Source organism: Callorhinus ursinus, unplaced genomic scaffold (genome assembly GCF_003265705.2).
Source record: "Callorhinus ursinus isolate GAN/ISIS: 27379988/994484 unplaced genomic scaffold, GSC_fseal_2.0 scaffold25, whole genome shotgun sequence".
Taxonomy (NCBI): domain Eukaryota; kingdom Metazoa; phylum Chordata; class Mammalia; order Carnivora; family Otariidae; genus Callorhinus; species Callorhinus ursinus.
The window spans coordinates 9,346,655-9,361,946 of NW_027397087.1; the positions used below are offsets into that span (position 1 = coordinate 9,346,655).

Genomic DNA, 15,292 nt, shown 5'->3' on the forward strand with positions numbered 1-15,292 from the left:
ACAGGATTGGAAACATGCTAAAATCAAGATGGTTAAAACTGGACAGAATGAGCCAAGCTGTGGGTAGGATGATAAAGGCTGTAGGCTGTCAAAGCTTTTGACCTCTTTCCCCAACCTTCTTCTATAAAGAGTCAGTCCCCGAAATTAGTCAATTCTCTCCCATAAAATTACAAATATAAATGCCATGTATAAAATTGTGAAATAAAAAGACAGTAAATATGCCCAAATGTTAAAATTCATGTTGCCTCTGGTTAAGCCATGTGAGAGCTTCTTGTAGTTTTTATAGGGGAATCAGATATATACTGTAATAGAAAAGAAAAAAAAAGATTCCTTTTAAAATATGAATGCTCGTTGACAAGTACCTAGTCACCCAAGAAATCTAACAGAGATGTACAAGATTAATGTTGTTTTCATACTTGCTAACAAACATCCATCTGCAGCCCATGAATCGAGGAGTCATTTCGACTTCCAAGTCTTATTTTTTAAGAAATACATTTCACAAGACTATAGCTGCTGTAGACAGTGATTCCTCTGATGGATCTCAGCAAAGTAAATTGCAAACTTTCTGGAAAGGATTCGCCATTCTAAAGATGCCATTAAGGGAAGAAGTCAAAATATCAATGTAAAAGGGGGTTTAGAAGAAGCAGATTCCAGCCCTCAAGGATGACTATGAGGGGTGCAAGACTTCAGTGGAGGAAGTGACTGCAGATGTGGTGGGAATAGCAAGAGAACTAGAATGAGAAGTGGGGCCTGAAGTCGTGACTGACTTGCTGCAATCTCAGGATAAAACTGTACTGGATGACGAGTTGCTTCTTACGGATGAGCAAAGAAAGTGGTTTCTTGAGATGGAATCTACTGGTGAAGATGCTGTGAAGACTGTTGAAATGACAACAAGGTTTTCAGAATATTCCATAAACTTAGTTGATAAAGCAGCAGCAAGGTTTGAGAGGATGGACTCCAGTTTTGAAAGAAGTCCTACTGGGGGTAAAATGCTTTCAAACGGCACTGCACGCTACAGAGAAATGGCTCATGAAAGGAAGAGTCGATCATGGAGGCACACTTCACTGTGGTCTTATTTTAAGAAATCGCCACAGCCATCCTAGCCCTCACAACAGTCAGCGGCCATCAACACTGAGGCAGGACCTTCCACCAGCAAAAGACTACAGCTTGCTGAAAACTCGGATGATGGCTAGCATTTGATTAGCAATAAAGTATTCTTTCTCTTTTTTTTTCTTCCTTTTTTCCCTCTCTGGGGAGAGAAAAAAGTATTTCTTAATTAAGGTACATACATTGCTTTTTTTTAGATACAATGCCATTGCACACCTAACAGAATAGTGTATAGCATCAACATTAACTTTTATGTTCACTAGGAAACCAAAAAATTCATTTGACTAGTTTTATTGTGATGTTCACACCTTACTGCAATGGTCTGGAACCCAACTTGCAGTATCTTTGAGGTATGCTACTAAAATAGGCTCAGAGCATAATAAAGTGGGCAGAATGAAGCATCTGTCTCAGTGTCTCCACTCTACACAGTAAATACAGCCAAAGCAGCTTAATATGATCACTTCTGATTTCTCTGGACTCACTTACCTTGACATTATAGCAGCGAATGGTATGGTCACTGGAACCAGTGTAAAGGGCAGCATTCTTCCCAGAGGTTTGTGTAACCAGGAGGCAGTTCACTTTGGAGGTGTGCCCCTCGAAGACACCAATGCACTTCCGACTCTAAAGTTAAGCACATATCAGATCATTACTTGTGGATACACAAGGATTAAATAACACATTTCCTCAACAACAAAAATGCTAAAACATACAGTTTGCTGCTGTATCCTTGGTGCCTCAGTTAGTGCCTGGTACACAAAAGGTGCTCAGTAAGTATCTGCTCACTAAATGCCCAGTCAACAGTCACAGGAACTAAGTATCTCCAACTCTATGTTAGCTGAACCATACCAAAAATACATAGGGCAATCTGCTGTAAGATAGATCAGAATTTTAATTAATGCCTAAGGCAAGGATCTCCAACATAAGACCAAAGATCTGACAAATCCAAACTGCAGCTAATTTCCCAGATAAGTTCCTGCATTTCATAAGTATGAATGTTCCACAATATTCAGAGATGTGTCACGTGCCATCGCAGGCCGTAGTGGTCCAGGGGCAGTTTCATAAGGGAGCATCCTAAATGTTATCTTCGTGCACATATGGAGATCCACTTAGAATGTGCATACATATATACATTTATCTTGCAATTTAGAGTTAGAGCCAATCCCCCAAATATTACACTCCTACTTCCTGGTACCACTGCTTCCTTCCTAGACACCTGTTGCCTAGAGCGAACACATTTTCATGGTCCATCATCTAACCTTTGACTTTCAAGACTTCAGTAATTTCAAATACTTTCATGGTGTTTGTTCAGACAACAGAGTGTTGCTAAAGTTTCTTGGCTATGACTGTTGATAAGCAAAATTAGTTTGACATACACCAAATTCAAAACTCATTCTATGAAAAGTTCATTCTATGAAAATTGAGACTAATGAGCATCAGAGTATACTAAGTGTGAGGAACTAGAACACTGTTGCTCTCCTTAATAACTTCGGACAATTAATGAACTGTGAGGACAAATGCCTCCTCTAGTACTTCCCCGATATTCATTCTATCCTATTATGTAGCAGCTATGGAACTGACCTCATTAACAACGCCAGGACTAGAACCTGATTGGCCAAGCCTACTCCTGTCATCTCATCTCTCTTTGCCAAGTGGCTGTTCACAGTCAAGCACAGGACCCATTTTTATAGCAATGGGAGGAAAAAAAAACCCCAAGGGCTTCCAAAATCTGTGAGCAGAAGAACTAGCTTTAGGAAGAGGTGACACCAGAGAAAGCAGAATGGAGAGACAGAAAGAAGCTAAGTCCCCAGTGACCCTGCTAAACCACTGCCATCAACCTCATCTACAGTTAGTCTAAAACTCACCTCATCTCTCGACAGCAAATAGATTCCCCTATTGTTTAAGAGTGTGAACTGGAGTTCCTAAAACCTGCAAAAACATTCTGATTGAGTTATCAACTCACCACCAGATTATAAGCTCGGACAGTTTTATCTGCTGAACAGGTGTACAGTAAGTTCCCAAATATCTGAATTGCATTCACTGCGGCTTGGTGCCCCTCAAAGCTCCCTTCTGTGGGCTCATCATCATCTCCTGGCTCAGAAGATATTTCTGGAAAACAAAAATATGTTTCAGAGACCTGTCTGCTTTTGTCTGAAAAGATACTCAAAATTTAAAACCATTACATAATATAGTGGTCCCTGGATTCTCCTTAAAACCTTGTTCCCCTAGCAAAACACATCTTTCATTAATGATCTTCATTATGAAGACTTTGTAACAAGAGAAGGCAGCGGAGGCCTCCACGTAGGAAAAAAGATACTTATTTTTTGAGTGAACCTGGGAAGTACCAAATTGCTCTCCACATCCTCTCTTCTGCTGCCAGTTCTTCTGTTGAATAAGGCATTATTCTTTAAGCAGTTCCTTCTCAAAGCAAAAACCCCAGGAGGCAATGAAACCTTAATACTCCTTAGTTGAACAGCTAAGACAGATGGGAATAAGAAACTAAAAAGGCAGGACTTAGGATTTACAGATACCATAACTGCTGGTCAAAGCAATCCTCCCGGTGACAGTCACCCCACCTCACCCCACTCTATAGGCTTACGTAAACCCTGGCTCTACTATTTATAAGCCTTTTCTTCTGTGGTTAATTTAAATGAAACTGAATAACCAATACCTGAAGAGTTCTTTGAGCCTTTTATGGAGGAGATCACAGTCTGAGTTTCTGCCACACTACAAAATAATAACAAAAGTCTTTTTAGCACCTGTGAATAGGACAGGCTGTAAAACTTATTTTTCCTGACTCAGAGGATTGTTCTGAACAATGGGCAACACAGCAGTGATAGATCAGTTTTTCCATCTGAAATTTCTATATGAAAGGAAATAGAAGTACAGTAAATATTTACAACACAAATGAGGAAGCAGAAAAATCTCCATTGCCAAGGTTTGATTCCTCCATACCCATAATCTGTTTCTATACATCTGATTCATTTAAAAATTGCTTCATAACCACAAGTTCTATTTTTTAAGAAAAGAATAATGGTGAAAGCTGTTCTGATCGGACCAGCACACCATCCTCACCTTACAGGGATACCATCTTTATAACGAGTGCCAATCTCACTGGTAGAGCTAACTTCATCACAACCAGAACGAGAAGTTTCTAATGAGTTTTGCTCTGCGGAGTTCCAAATATCCTTTTTAGATGGACTGTCTGGTTTCTCTTCTCCAGATTCAGAAGAATCAATGGCTACCACTTCCAACTGAGGGTTAGGGATCTCTAGGACTTCCAGAGACGAGTCACTATCTGGCTCATCTCTGACACTCTCTTGCTCCGGGCCAGTTCTGCTATCTTCCCAGGTGGAGGTTGTTACCTTCCCCCCTTTAGTTGACTTTCCAGTCTTTACTTTCCTTACAGGTTTAGCAGTAAATACATCCTGTTCAGTGTCACTGTTCTCGGGAACATGAGCAGCCCGAAGCGTTTTCTTCTTCCTAAGTTTCTTCTTTTTCTTGTTTCCCCGTGTTTCAGCTGATGTCAGGGTAGACTCTGCCTGCTGCTCAGGCTGGTCAGCTGGAGAGTGGGGGTCCCTCTCTAGGGGGGTTTCGGAAACAAACGACAATCTTGGAAAGGAACTGGTACAGGCCTCAGACCCGCTGTTGCCTTTGACTGGCTCTTCATGAAGATCAGCTGGTTGGGAAGAGGGGGCATTTCCTCTGTTCCTGGTATTTCCTTGCTCCATGGAAAACTTCAGTTCTTGGCTAGGTTCATGGAAACTTTCTGTGACCTCTGACAAGGACAACGTTGCAGTGATGACTGGATAAACTGGACAACTGTCACTGTTCTCTCCTGAATTGAGAAGAAAAAAAATTATTGTATCTTCTTTTGTGTCTGCTATTTATCATCACAAACTGCCATTATTTATCAATGATCGAATCTCTACCAAGTAATGACCTTTCAGTGATATGTGAACAAAGCTACAACTATTAAAGTGGTTATCTCACCCCTCAGTTTCCCATAACCTACAGAAATTTCCATGACAGCACTTACTACACTTTGCCCTGCACTGATCTCACAAATAACATGCATGTCTTATGCTGTACAAAAGCTCTTTATGGGCACAGACTGTTTCTACCCAACTTTTTTCTTTCTTTCCTGTTTGACATGTCCACATACTTAACATCATGTTTTATTCTTGGTAGACATTTAAATATCTACTCAGCTCAAGTGCTTTCGCCTTTATTTCTTAGATGTTTTCACTATGCCATTTTACCGGTACATCATCCACTTTGGCTACATAACAGTAGTTACAAAGTCAGCTGACTTGAGGGCGGAGCAAGATGGCAGAGGAGTAGGAGACCTGGATTTCGTCTGGTCTCAGGAATTCAGCTGAATACGGATCAAACCATTCTGAACACCTACGAACTCAACAGGAGATCAAAGAAAAGAGTAGCAACAACTCTGAACAGAAAAGCGACCACTTTCTGGAAGGTAGGACGTGTGGAGAAGTGAATCGGAGGCGATATTCGGGAGGACAGACTGCGGGGGAGGGGGGCCTCCGTCGGCCGCTTCTGGCAAGTGATAGAGCCGCGCACAAAATCGGACCTTTTAGAAGTCGGCTCCGCTGAGGGACATCGCTCCAGTGGCTAAGCGGGGGGTGGAACCCTCGCAGGACAGTGTGGTCTCAGGACCCTCGGGGTCACAGAAAGACCGGGGGTGCCTGAGTGGGGCACAGCTCCCAGGTATCGGAGCAGGGAAGCCGGCTGCAGAGATGGAGCCGAGGCGTGGGCTCTCAGCTCGGGGTGGCCATAAACTGTGATCCATGGCACAGTCGGGCCACTGCTCCTCCAGCAGGGACCCAACAAGCGGCAGATCCGGGGAGACTTCCCTTCCTATCCCGGGAGGAGCGGCGCGGGAGCGCACCGCAGGGATCTGCTGGGTTTGGAGACTCCACACGGGGTCGGGTGCCAGAGATAGAAACACTCGGTCACAGGCCGGGTGAGCACGGAGTGCGGACAGAGACTGGGGACACGGGAGTGATTGACTGTTTTTCTCTGGGGGTGCACTGAGGAGCAGGGCCCGAGTTCTTGGCTCCTCCAGGGTGGAGATTGGGAGGACGCCATTTTCACTCTCGTCCTCCAAAGCTGTACCGAGAGCTTGTAGGGAACAAAAGGTCCTGAGAGCAAACTCGAGCAGATCACTTAGCCCAGACTGGCAAGGGCAGGGCAGTTCCACCTCCGGCAAAGATATATGGGAACCACGGCAACAGGCCCCTCCCCCAGAAGATCAGCAAGAACAGCCAGCCAAGACCAAGTTTACCAATCAATGGGAACGGGAGAACTCCAGCCCTAGGGGAATACTGCACATAGAATCCATGGCTTTTTTACCATGATTCTTTAGTCTTTCAAAGTTAATTTATTCTTAACTTTTTTTTAAAATTTTTTCCCCTTTTAAACCAACATCTTATCAATCCCTTTTTTAAAAAAAACATTTTTCTTTTTCATTTTTAGAGTCATACTCTATTCCTTCATAGTAGTTACCCTTATTTTTGGCATATATATATATATATATATATATATATATATGTCATTCTCTCTTTAAAATTTTGGGATACAGTTTCTTCTAAAAAATCAAAATATACCCTAAATCTCTAGTGTATGGCTTTGTTCCATTCTCCTGCCTGATCACATTCTCTCCTTTTTTTTTAAATCCTCTTCTTTTTTTAAACACCTTATCAATTCCTTTTATAAAATTTTTTATAATTTTCATCTTTAGAGTCATATTCCATCCCTTCATCATATCAAACCTTATTTTGTACTTAGATAAGTTTTTCTTTAAAATTTTGGGAGGCACTTTCTTCTAACAGGCCAAAATACACCCAAAATCTAGTGTGTGGCACTCTTCTATGCACCAGCCTGATCATATTTGATCATATTCTGTTTTTTGTTTTGTTTTGTTCTGTTTTGGTTTGTTTTTATCTTTTTCTTTTTTCTCTTCCTTTTTTCTTTCTTTTCCCCTGGTTTCAGGTCTTTTCTGATTTGTTTAGAGTATTTTTTCTGGGGACGTTGTTACCCTGTTAGCATTTTGTTCTCTCATTCATCTATTCTCCTCTGGACAAAATGACAAGACAGAAAAAATCACCTCAACAAAAAGAACAAGAGGTAGTACCGTCTGCCAGGGACCTACTCAATATGGACATTAGTATGATGTCAGACTTGGAGTTCAGAATCATGATTTTAAAGATACTAGCTGGGCTTGAAAAAAGCATGGAAGTTATTAGAGAAACCCTTTCTGGATTAATAAAAGAACTAAAATCTAACCAAGTCGAAATCAAAAAGGCTATTAATGAGGTGCAATCAAAAATGGGGGCACTAACTGCTAGGATAAATGAGGCAGAAGAGAGAATCAGCGATATAGAAGACCAAATGATGGAAAATAAAGAAGCTGAGAAAAAGAGAGATAAACAACTACTGGATCAAGTGGGCAGAATTCGAGAGATAAGCAATACCGTAAGATGAAACAACATTAGAATAATTGGGATCCCAGAAGAAGGAGAGAGAGGGGCAGAAGGTATATTGGAGCAAATTATAACAGAGAACTTCCCTAATGTGGGGAGGGAAACAGGCATCAAAATCCAGGAGGCACAGAGAACCCCTCTCAAAATCAATAAAAATAGGTCAACACCCCGACATCTAATAGTAAAACTTACGAGTCTCAGAGACAAAGAGAAAATCCTGAAAGCATCTTGGGAGAAGAGATATGTAACCTATAATGATAGAAACATTAGACTGGCAACAGACCTATCCACAGAAACCTGACAGGCCAGAAATGACTGGCATGATATATTCAGAGCACTAAATGAGAAAAATATGCAACCAAGAATACTATATCCAGCTAGGCTGTCATTGAAAATAGGAGAGATAAAAAGCTTCCAGGACAAACAAAAACTAAAGGAATTTGCAAACACGAAACCAGCCCTACAAGAAATATTGAAAGGGGTCCTCTAAGCAAAGAGAGAGCCTAAAAGCAGCATAGACCAGAAAGGAACACAGACAATATACAGTAACAGTCACCTTACAGGCAATACAATGGCACTAAATTCATATCTTTCAATAGTTACCCTGAATGTAAATGGGCTAAATGCCCCAATCAAAAGACACAGGCTATCAGATTGGATTAAAAAACAAGACCCATCGATATGCTGTCTGCAAGAGACTCATTTTAGATCCAAAGACACCCCCACATTGAAAGTGAGGAGGTGGAAAACCATTTACCATGCTAATGGACACCAAAAGAAAGCTGGGGTGGCAATCCTTATATCAGACAAATTAGATTTTAAACCAAAGACTGTAATAAGAGATGAGGAAGGACACTATATCCTACTTAAAGGGTCTATCCAACAAGAAGATCTAACAATTGTAAATATCTATGCCCCTAATGTGGGAGCAGCCAATTATATAAGGCAATTAATAACAAAAGCAAAGAAACACATAGACAACAATACAATAATAGTGGGGGACTTTAACACTCCCCTCACTGAAATGGACAGATCATCTAAGCAAAAGATCAACAAGGAAATAAAGACTTTAAATGACACACTGGACCAAATGGACTTCACAGACATATTCAGAACATTCCATCCCAAAGCAACAGAATACACATTCTTCTCTAGTGCCCTTGGAACATTCTCCAGAATAGATCACATCCTAGGTCACAAATCGGGTCTCAACCTGTACCAAAAGACTGGGATCATTCCCTGCATATTTTCGGACCACAGTGCTTTGAAACTAGAACGCAATCACAAGAGGAAAGTCGGAAAGGACTCAAATACATAGAGACTAAAGAGCATCCTACTAAAGAATGAATGGGTCAACGAGGATATTAAAGAAGAATTTAAAAAATTAATGGAAACAAATGAAAATGAAAACACAAGTGTTCAAAATCTTTGGGCTACAGCAAAGGCAGTCCTAAGGGGAAAGTATATAGCAATACAAGCCTTTCTCAAGAAACAAGAAAGGTCTTAAATACACAACCTAACCCTACACCTAAAGGAGCTAGAGAAAAAACAGCAAATAAAGCCTAAACCCAGCAGGAGAAGAGAAATAATAAAGATCAGAGCAGAAAGCAACAAAATAGAAACCAAAAGAACAGTAGAACAGATCAACAAAACTAGGAGCTGGTTCTTTGAAAGAATTAACAAGACTGATAAACCCCTGGCCAGACTTATCAAAAAGAAAAATGACCCAAATCAACAAAATCATGAATGAAAGAGGAGAGATCACAACCAACACCAAAGAAATACAAACAATTATAAGAACATATTATGAGCAACTATATGCCAGCAAATTAGATAACCTGGAAGAAATGGATGCATTCCTAGAGGTGTATCAACTACCAAAACTGAATCAGGAAGAAATAGAAAACCTGAACAGACCTGTAACCACTAAGGAAATTGAAGCAGTCATCAAAAATCTCCCAAAAAACAGAAGCCCAGGGCCAGATGGCTTCCCAGGGGAATTCTACCAAACATTTAAAGAAAAATTAATACCTATTCTTCTGAAACTGTTCCAAAAAATAGAAATGGAAGGAAAACTTCCAAACTCGTTTTATGAGGCCACCATTACCTTGATCCCCAAACCAGACAAAGACCCCATCAAAAAGGAGAATTACAGACCAATATCCTTGATGAACATGGATGCAAAAATTCTCACCAAAATACTAGCCAACAGGATACAACAGTACATTAAAAGGATTATTCACCACGACCAAGTGGGATTTATCCCGGGGCTGCAAGGTTGGTTCAACATCTGCAAATCAATCAACGTGATACAATACGTTAACAAAAGAAAGAACAAGAATCATATGATCCTCTCAATAGATGAAGAAAAAGCATTTGACAAAGTACAGCATTCTTTCTTGATCAAAACTCTTCAGAGTATAGGGATAGAGGGTACATACGTCAATATCATAAAAGCCATCTATGAAAAACCTACAGCGAATATCATTCTCAATGGGGAAAAACTGAGAGCTTTCCCTCCAAGGTCAGGAATGCGGCAGGGATGTCCACTATCACCACTGCTATTCAACATAGTATTAGAAGTCCTAGCCACAGCAATCAGACAACAAAAAGAAATCAAAGGCATCTAAATCGGCAAAGAAGAAGTCAAACTCTCACTCTGCAGATGATATGATACTTTATGTGGAAAACCCAAAAGACTCCACCCCAAAACTGCTAGAACTCATACAGGAATTCAGCCAAGTGGCAGGATATAGAATCAATGCACAGAAATCAGTGGCATTCCTATACACCAACAAGACAGAAGAAAGAGAAATTAAGGAGTTGATCCCATTTACAATTGCACCCAAAACCGTAAGATACCTAGGAATAAATCTAACCAAAGAGGCAAAGGATCTGTACTCAGAAAACTATAAAATACTCATGAAAGAAATTGAGGAAGACCAAAGAAATGGAAAAACGTTCCATGCTCATGGATTGGAAGAACAAACATTGTGAAGATGTCAATGCTACCTAGAGCAATCTACACATTCAATGCAATGCCCATCAAAATACCACCCACTTTTTTCAAAGAAATGGAACAAATAATCCTAAAATTTGTACGGAACCAGAAAAGACCCCGAAAAGCCAGAGGAATGTTGAAAAAGAAAAGCAAAGCTGGCGACATCCCAATTCCGGACTTCCAGCTCTATTACAAAGCTGTCATCATCAAGACAGTATGGTACTGGCACAAAAACAGACACATAGATCAATGGAACAGAATAGAGAGCCCAGAAATGGACCCTCAACTCTATGGTCAACTAACCTTCCACAGAGCAGGAAAGAATGTCCAATGGAAAAAAGACAGTCTCTTCAACAAATGGTGTTGGGAAAATTGGACAGCCACATGCAGAAGAATGAAACTGGACCATTTCCTTATACCACACACACAAATAAGACTCAAAATGGATGAAAGACCTAAATGTGAGACAGGAATCCATCAAAATCCTTGAGGAGAACACAGGCAGCAACCTCTTCGACCTTAGCCGCAGCAACTTCTTCCTAGGAACATCGCCAAAGGCAAGGGAAGCAAGGGCAAAAGTGAACTATCGGGACTTCATCAAGGTAAAAAGCTTCTGCACAGCAAAGGAAACAGTCAACAAAACCAAAAGACAACCAACAGAATGGGAGAAGATATTTGCAAGTGACATATCAGATAAAGGGCTAGTATCCAAAATCTATAAAGAACTTATCAAACTCAACACCCAAAGAACAAATAATCCAAACATGAAACAGGCAGAAGACATGAACAGATATTTCTGCAAAGAAGACATCTAAATGGCCAACAGACACATGAAAAAGTGCTCAACATCATTTGGCATCAGGGAAATCCAAATCAAAACCTCAATGAGATACCACCTCACACCAGTCAGAATGGCTAATGTCAGGAAATGACAGACGTTGGCGAGGATGCGGAGAAAGGGGAACCCTCCTACACTGTTGGTGGGAATGCAAGCTGATGCAGCCACTCTGGAAAACAGTATGGAGGTTCCTCAAAAAGTTGAAAATAGCGCTACCCTACAACCCAGCAATTGCACTACTGGGTATTTACCACAAAGATACAAATGTAGGGGTATGTGTACCCCGATGTTTATAGCAGCAATGTCCACAATAGCCAAACTGTGGAAAGAGCCAAGATGTCCATCGACAGATGAATGGATAAAGATGTGGTGTATATATATATACAATGAAATATTATGCAGCCATCAAAAGGAATGAGATCTTGCCATTTGCAACGACATGGATGGAACTGGAGGGTGTTATGCTGAGTGAAATAAGTCAATCAGAGAAAGACATGTATCATATGACCTCACTGATATGAGGAATTCTTAATTTCAGGAAACAAACTGAGTGTTGCTGAGTGGTGGGGGGGTGGGAGGGATGGGGTGCCTGGGTGATGGACATTGGGGAGGCTATGTGCTATGGTGAGCGCTGTGAATTGTGTAAGACTGTTGAATCACAGATCTGTACCCCTCTGAAACAAATAATGCAATATATGTTAAGAAAAAAAAAAAAAGATAGCAGGAGGGGAAGAATGAAGGGGGGGAAATCAGAGGGGGAGACGAACCATGAGACACGATGGACTCTGGAAAACAAACTGAGGGTTCTAGAGGGGACAGGGGTGGGGGGATGGGTTAGCTTGGTGATGGGTATTAAAGAGGGCACGTTCTGCGTGGAGCACTGGGTGTTATACACAAACAATGAATCATGGAACACTACATCAAAAACTAATGATTTAATGTATGGTGATTAACATAACAATAAAAAATTTAAAGGTAAAAAAAGTCAGCTGACTTAAAAATGTCTATTTTCTTTGACTTTGTTATTTCATGTGGAGGAATTTAAACTGATAAAATAATCACAGACATACTCAAAGACATACACAATGTACTGTTACACAGAATACTAAAAAAAAAAGATAAAAAACAAATATTCAAAGGAGATTATAAATTAACATCCATATACTGCAACTTCTCAAGTATTATTTAACTATTAAAATTAAAATATTTCAGATGAATTATTTTTATGACACAGGAAAATGATCATGATATATCAAGTGGAAAAAAGTCAGGTTATATAACAGACTATGATTTTCTCTTTGTATAAAGTCTACAGGTAAACACAAACATTTATAATTTAAGACTGAAATAATATATAACAAAATAACATCTACATTTTTAAAGATTTTATTTATTTATTCATGAGACACAGAGAAAGCGAGGCAGAGGGAGAACCAGGCTTCCCGTGGAGCAGGGAGCCAGATGCAGGACTCGATCCCAGGACCCTGGGATCATGACCTGAGCTAAAGGCAGATGCTTAACCGACTGAGCCACCCAGGCACCCAGTCTTCCATCTTTTTACAGTGAACATGAATTATTTTGCAGAGGAAGAAATCTAATATTAGCTTAAAAAGTCACTATAATACTTCTTTACCAGTCTTTAAAAAAATATTGGATACTATTCACAGAAAAGCAACAAAATTCAAGATGAAAGATAATATACATTTGAGATAGATATCTAGATTAATATTGCAACAGGTAGCAAAACCTAGGGTAATTCTTAAGACTTTTTTTTTTTTTAAAGATTTTATTTATTTGACAGAGAGAGACAGTGAGTGAGGGAACACAAGCAGGAGGAGTGGGAGAGGGAGAAGCAGGCTTCCCGCTGAGCAGGGAGCCCGATGTGGGGCTCGATCCTAGGACTCTGGGATCATGACCTGAGCCGAAGGCAGATGCCCAAAGACTGAGCCACCCAGGCGCCCCTCTTCAGACTTCTGTTTAGATCACACAATGCCAGTTTATTTTTATTTAACGGTCAATATAGCACCATTACAGTTACACAAACTTTGGGTAAGGTTTAATACAGCTTAGAAGTTATTCTCAAATGGTAACCAGGTGAGTGTTATTTTATGAAGAGAGTAAAAACTGGCTATTTCTCAAAACCACTGAAGTTCCTACTGATGATTCCAACCCCATTGTCCTCTGCCTTTCATCATGGGCACTTGCCTCTTAGGCTTATATTAAACCTGTCTTGCCTTTAAATGATAGTTAAGTGCTGAGAAATTCAGAGGATATAGTTTATCTAGGAAGTTGACTGAGTAACTTCAACTCCACTTATCTCACAAAAAAAAAAAAACAATTCTGGGGGCGCCTGGGTGGCTCAGTTGGTTAAGCGACCGCCTTCGGCTCGGGTCATGATCCTGGAGTCCCGGGATTGAGTCCTGCATCGGGCTCCCTGCTCGGCAGGGAGTCTGCTTCTCCCTCTGACCCTACCCCCTCTCATGCTCTCTCTCTCTCTCTCTCCCAAATAAATAAATAAAAGATATTTAAAAAAAAAAATCAATTCTGCACCAGTACTCATTATGGAACCTTTTAGGTGCTAATGCAAAGTCAATTTAGTAATCCTAGATTAGGGAAAATTGAGGAAAAGTTACTGATATTTAAATAATCCTCACAGGGGCGCCTGGGTGGCTCAGAACTCTTGATTTCGGCTCTACTGATCTCACAGTTATGAGATCGAGCCCCAAGTCAGGCTTTGCCCTGGGTGTGGAGCTTGTTTAAGATTCTCTCTCTCCCTCTGCACCTCCCCCACCACAAGTGCGCACACTCTCTTTCAAAAATAAACAATCCTCCCTAAATGAAGGAAACTTAAAGAAAAATGAATTCTAGCAACTTTAGTTTTAATGGGGCAAGTATGACTTCATCACTGACCTAAAACTGCCCTAGACCCACTGCCGGTCTGCCCCTAACCCACAGAAAGGTTTACGTACTATTAGCTTGCAGTAATTCCTTGGACACACTGCCAGCAGAGCCTTGTGACACAGCAGTCACACTCTCGTCGTGTTCAGGAGACATGGGTTCTTGTTTAATCTGAACTGAAGAGTCTGGAGCAGGAACACTGCCATGAGCTTGGAAAGTAGGAGACGTGGTTACTTGGAGAGGGACTCCAGTGGGTGATGGAGACATGTGGGAAGATGGAGGCTCCAGAACAACTGGGAAAAAGGGAGTAGGCAGCAGGGTGGCATCAGCAGATGTCTGAGATCTACTGTTCCTTCGCTCTCGTGGAAGGCTATAAGGAACCTGGTCTGGGCGCTCAGAAGGTTCATATGTTTCTAGAATGGGAAACATACGTACGTACAAATGCAAAAATGTTCTCTGAAAAGTCACTCATTTCAGAGCCAATTTGTGTTTTTAAAGAATACAAGAGAATTCCGAAGTCCCTGATAATTCTTCGAAATATGTTGTCCTAAAATCTGTACGACCAACAAGGACACAGACATTAGTATTCCATTTTTAAATTTTAAGTGACTTATCCAAAGTCATAGAGTTACTAATGGAAGAGCCAAGATTTGAACCCAGGCCTTTTGATTCCGAACCCAAGGCTCTTTCTGTAACATACTGCCCCTGTTGCTAAGCATTTTCGGGGCCTACCGTCTCACAGGCTCTTCCACAGAAGGATGAAAGCAAGGAGACAGGAGAGAAAACATATGACCTTTTCATAACTACGTCAATTCCCCTGCATAGGTAACAAAGAAATAAACAAGCTACAGAGGACCCAATCCATCAGATGCTCTCTGAATACCTTGTAATCCCTGTAGAATCTGTATTCTGTGGGTCCTCAGTGCACTCATCTCCATAGTTATC

General features: G+C 40.8%; 1 protein-coding gene across 5 annotated transcripts in view; it reads right to left on the bottom strand.

Moving 5' to 3' along the window:
• ZNF106 (zinc finger protein 106) overlaps nt 1-15,292 on the bottom strand; it is a 71,127-nt gene that overhangs the window by 14,563 nt on the left and 41,272 nt on the right. For 3 of the 5 annotated variants that reach the window (XM_073876873.1, XM_073876872.1, XM_025883872.2), the window contains exons 9-14: nt 15,231-15,291; nt 14,419-14,760; nt 4,180-4,942; nt 3,776-3,831; nt 3,068-3,213; nt 1,594-1,728 (exon numbers count right to left, since the gene is read on the bottom strand). In XM_073876873.1, the coding sequence (XP_073732974.1) occupies nt 1,594-1,728; nt 3,068-3,213; nt 3,776-3,831; nt 4,180-4,942; nt 14,419-14,760; nt 15,231-15,291 (1,503 nt within the window). The remainder of the gene's footprint in view (nt 1-1,593; nt 1,729-3,067; nt 3,214-3,775; nt 3,832-4,179; nt 4,943-14,418; nt 14,761-15,230; nt 15,292) is intronic. The other 2 variants (XM_025883875.2, XM_025883876.2) reach the window with 2 other exon arrangements.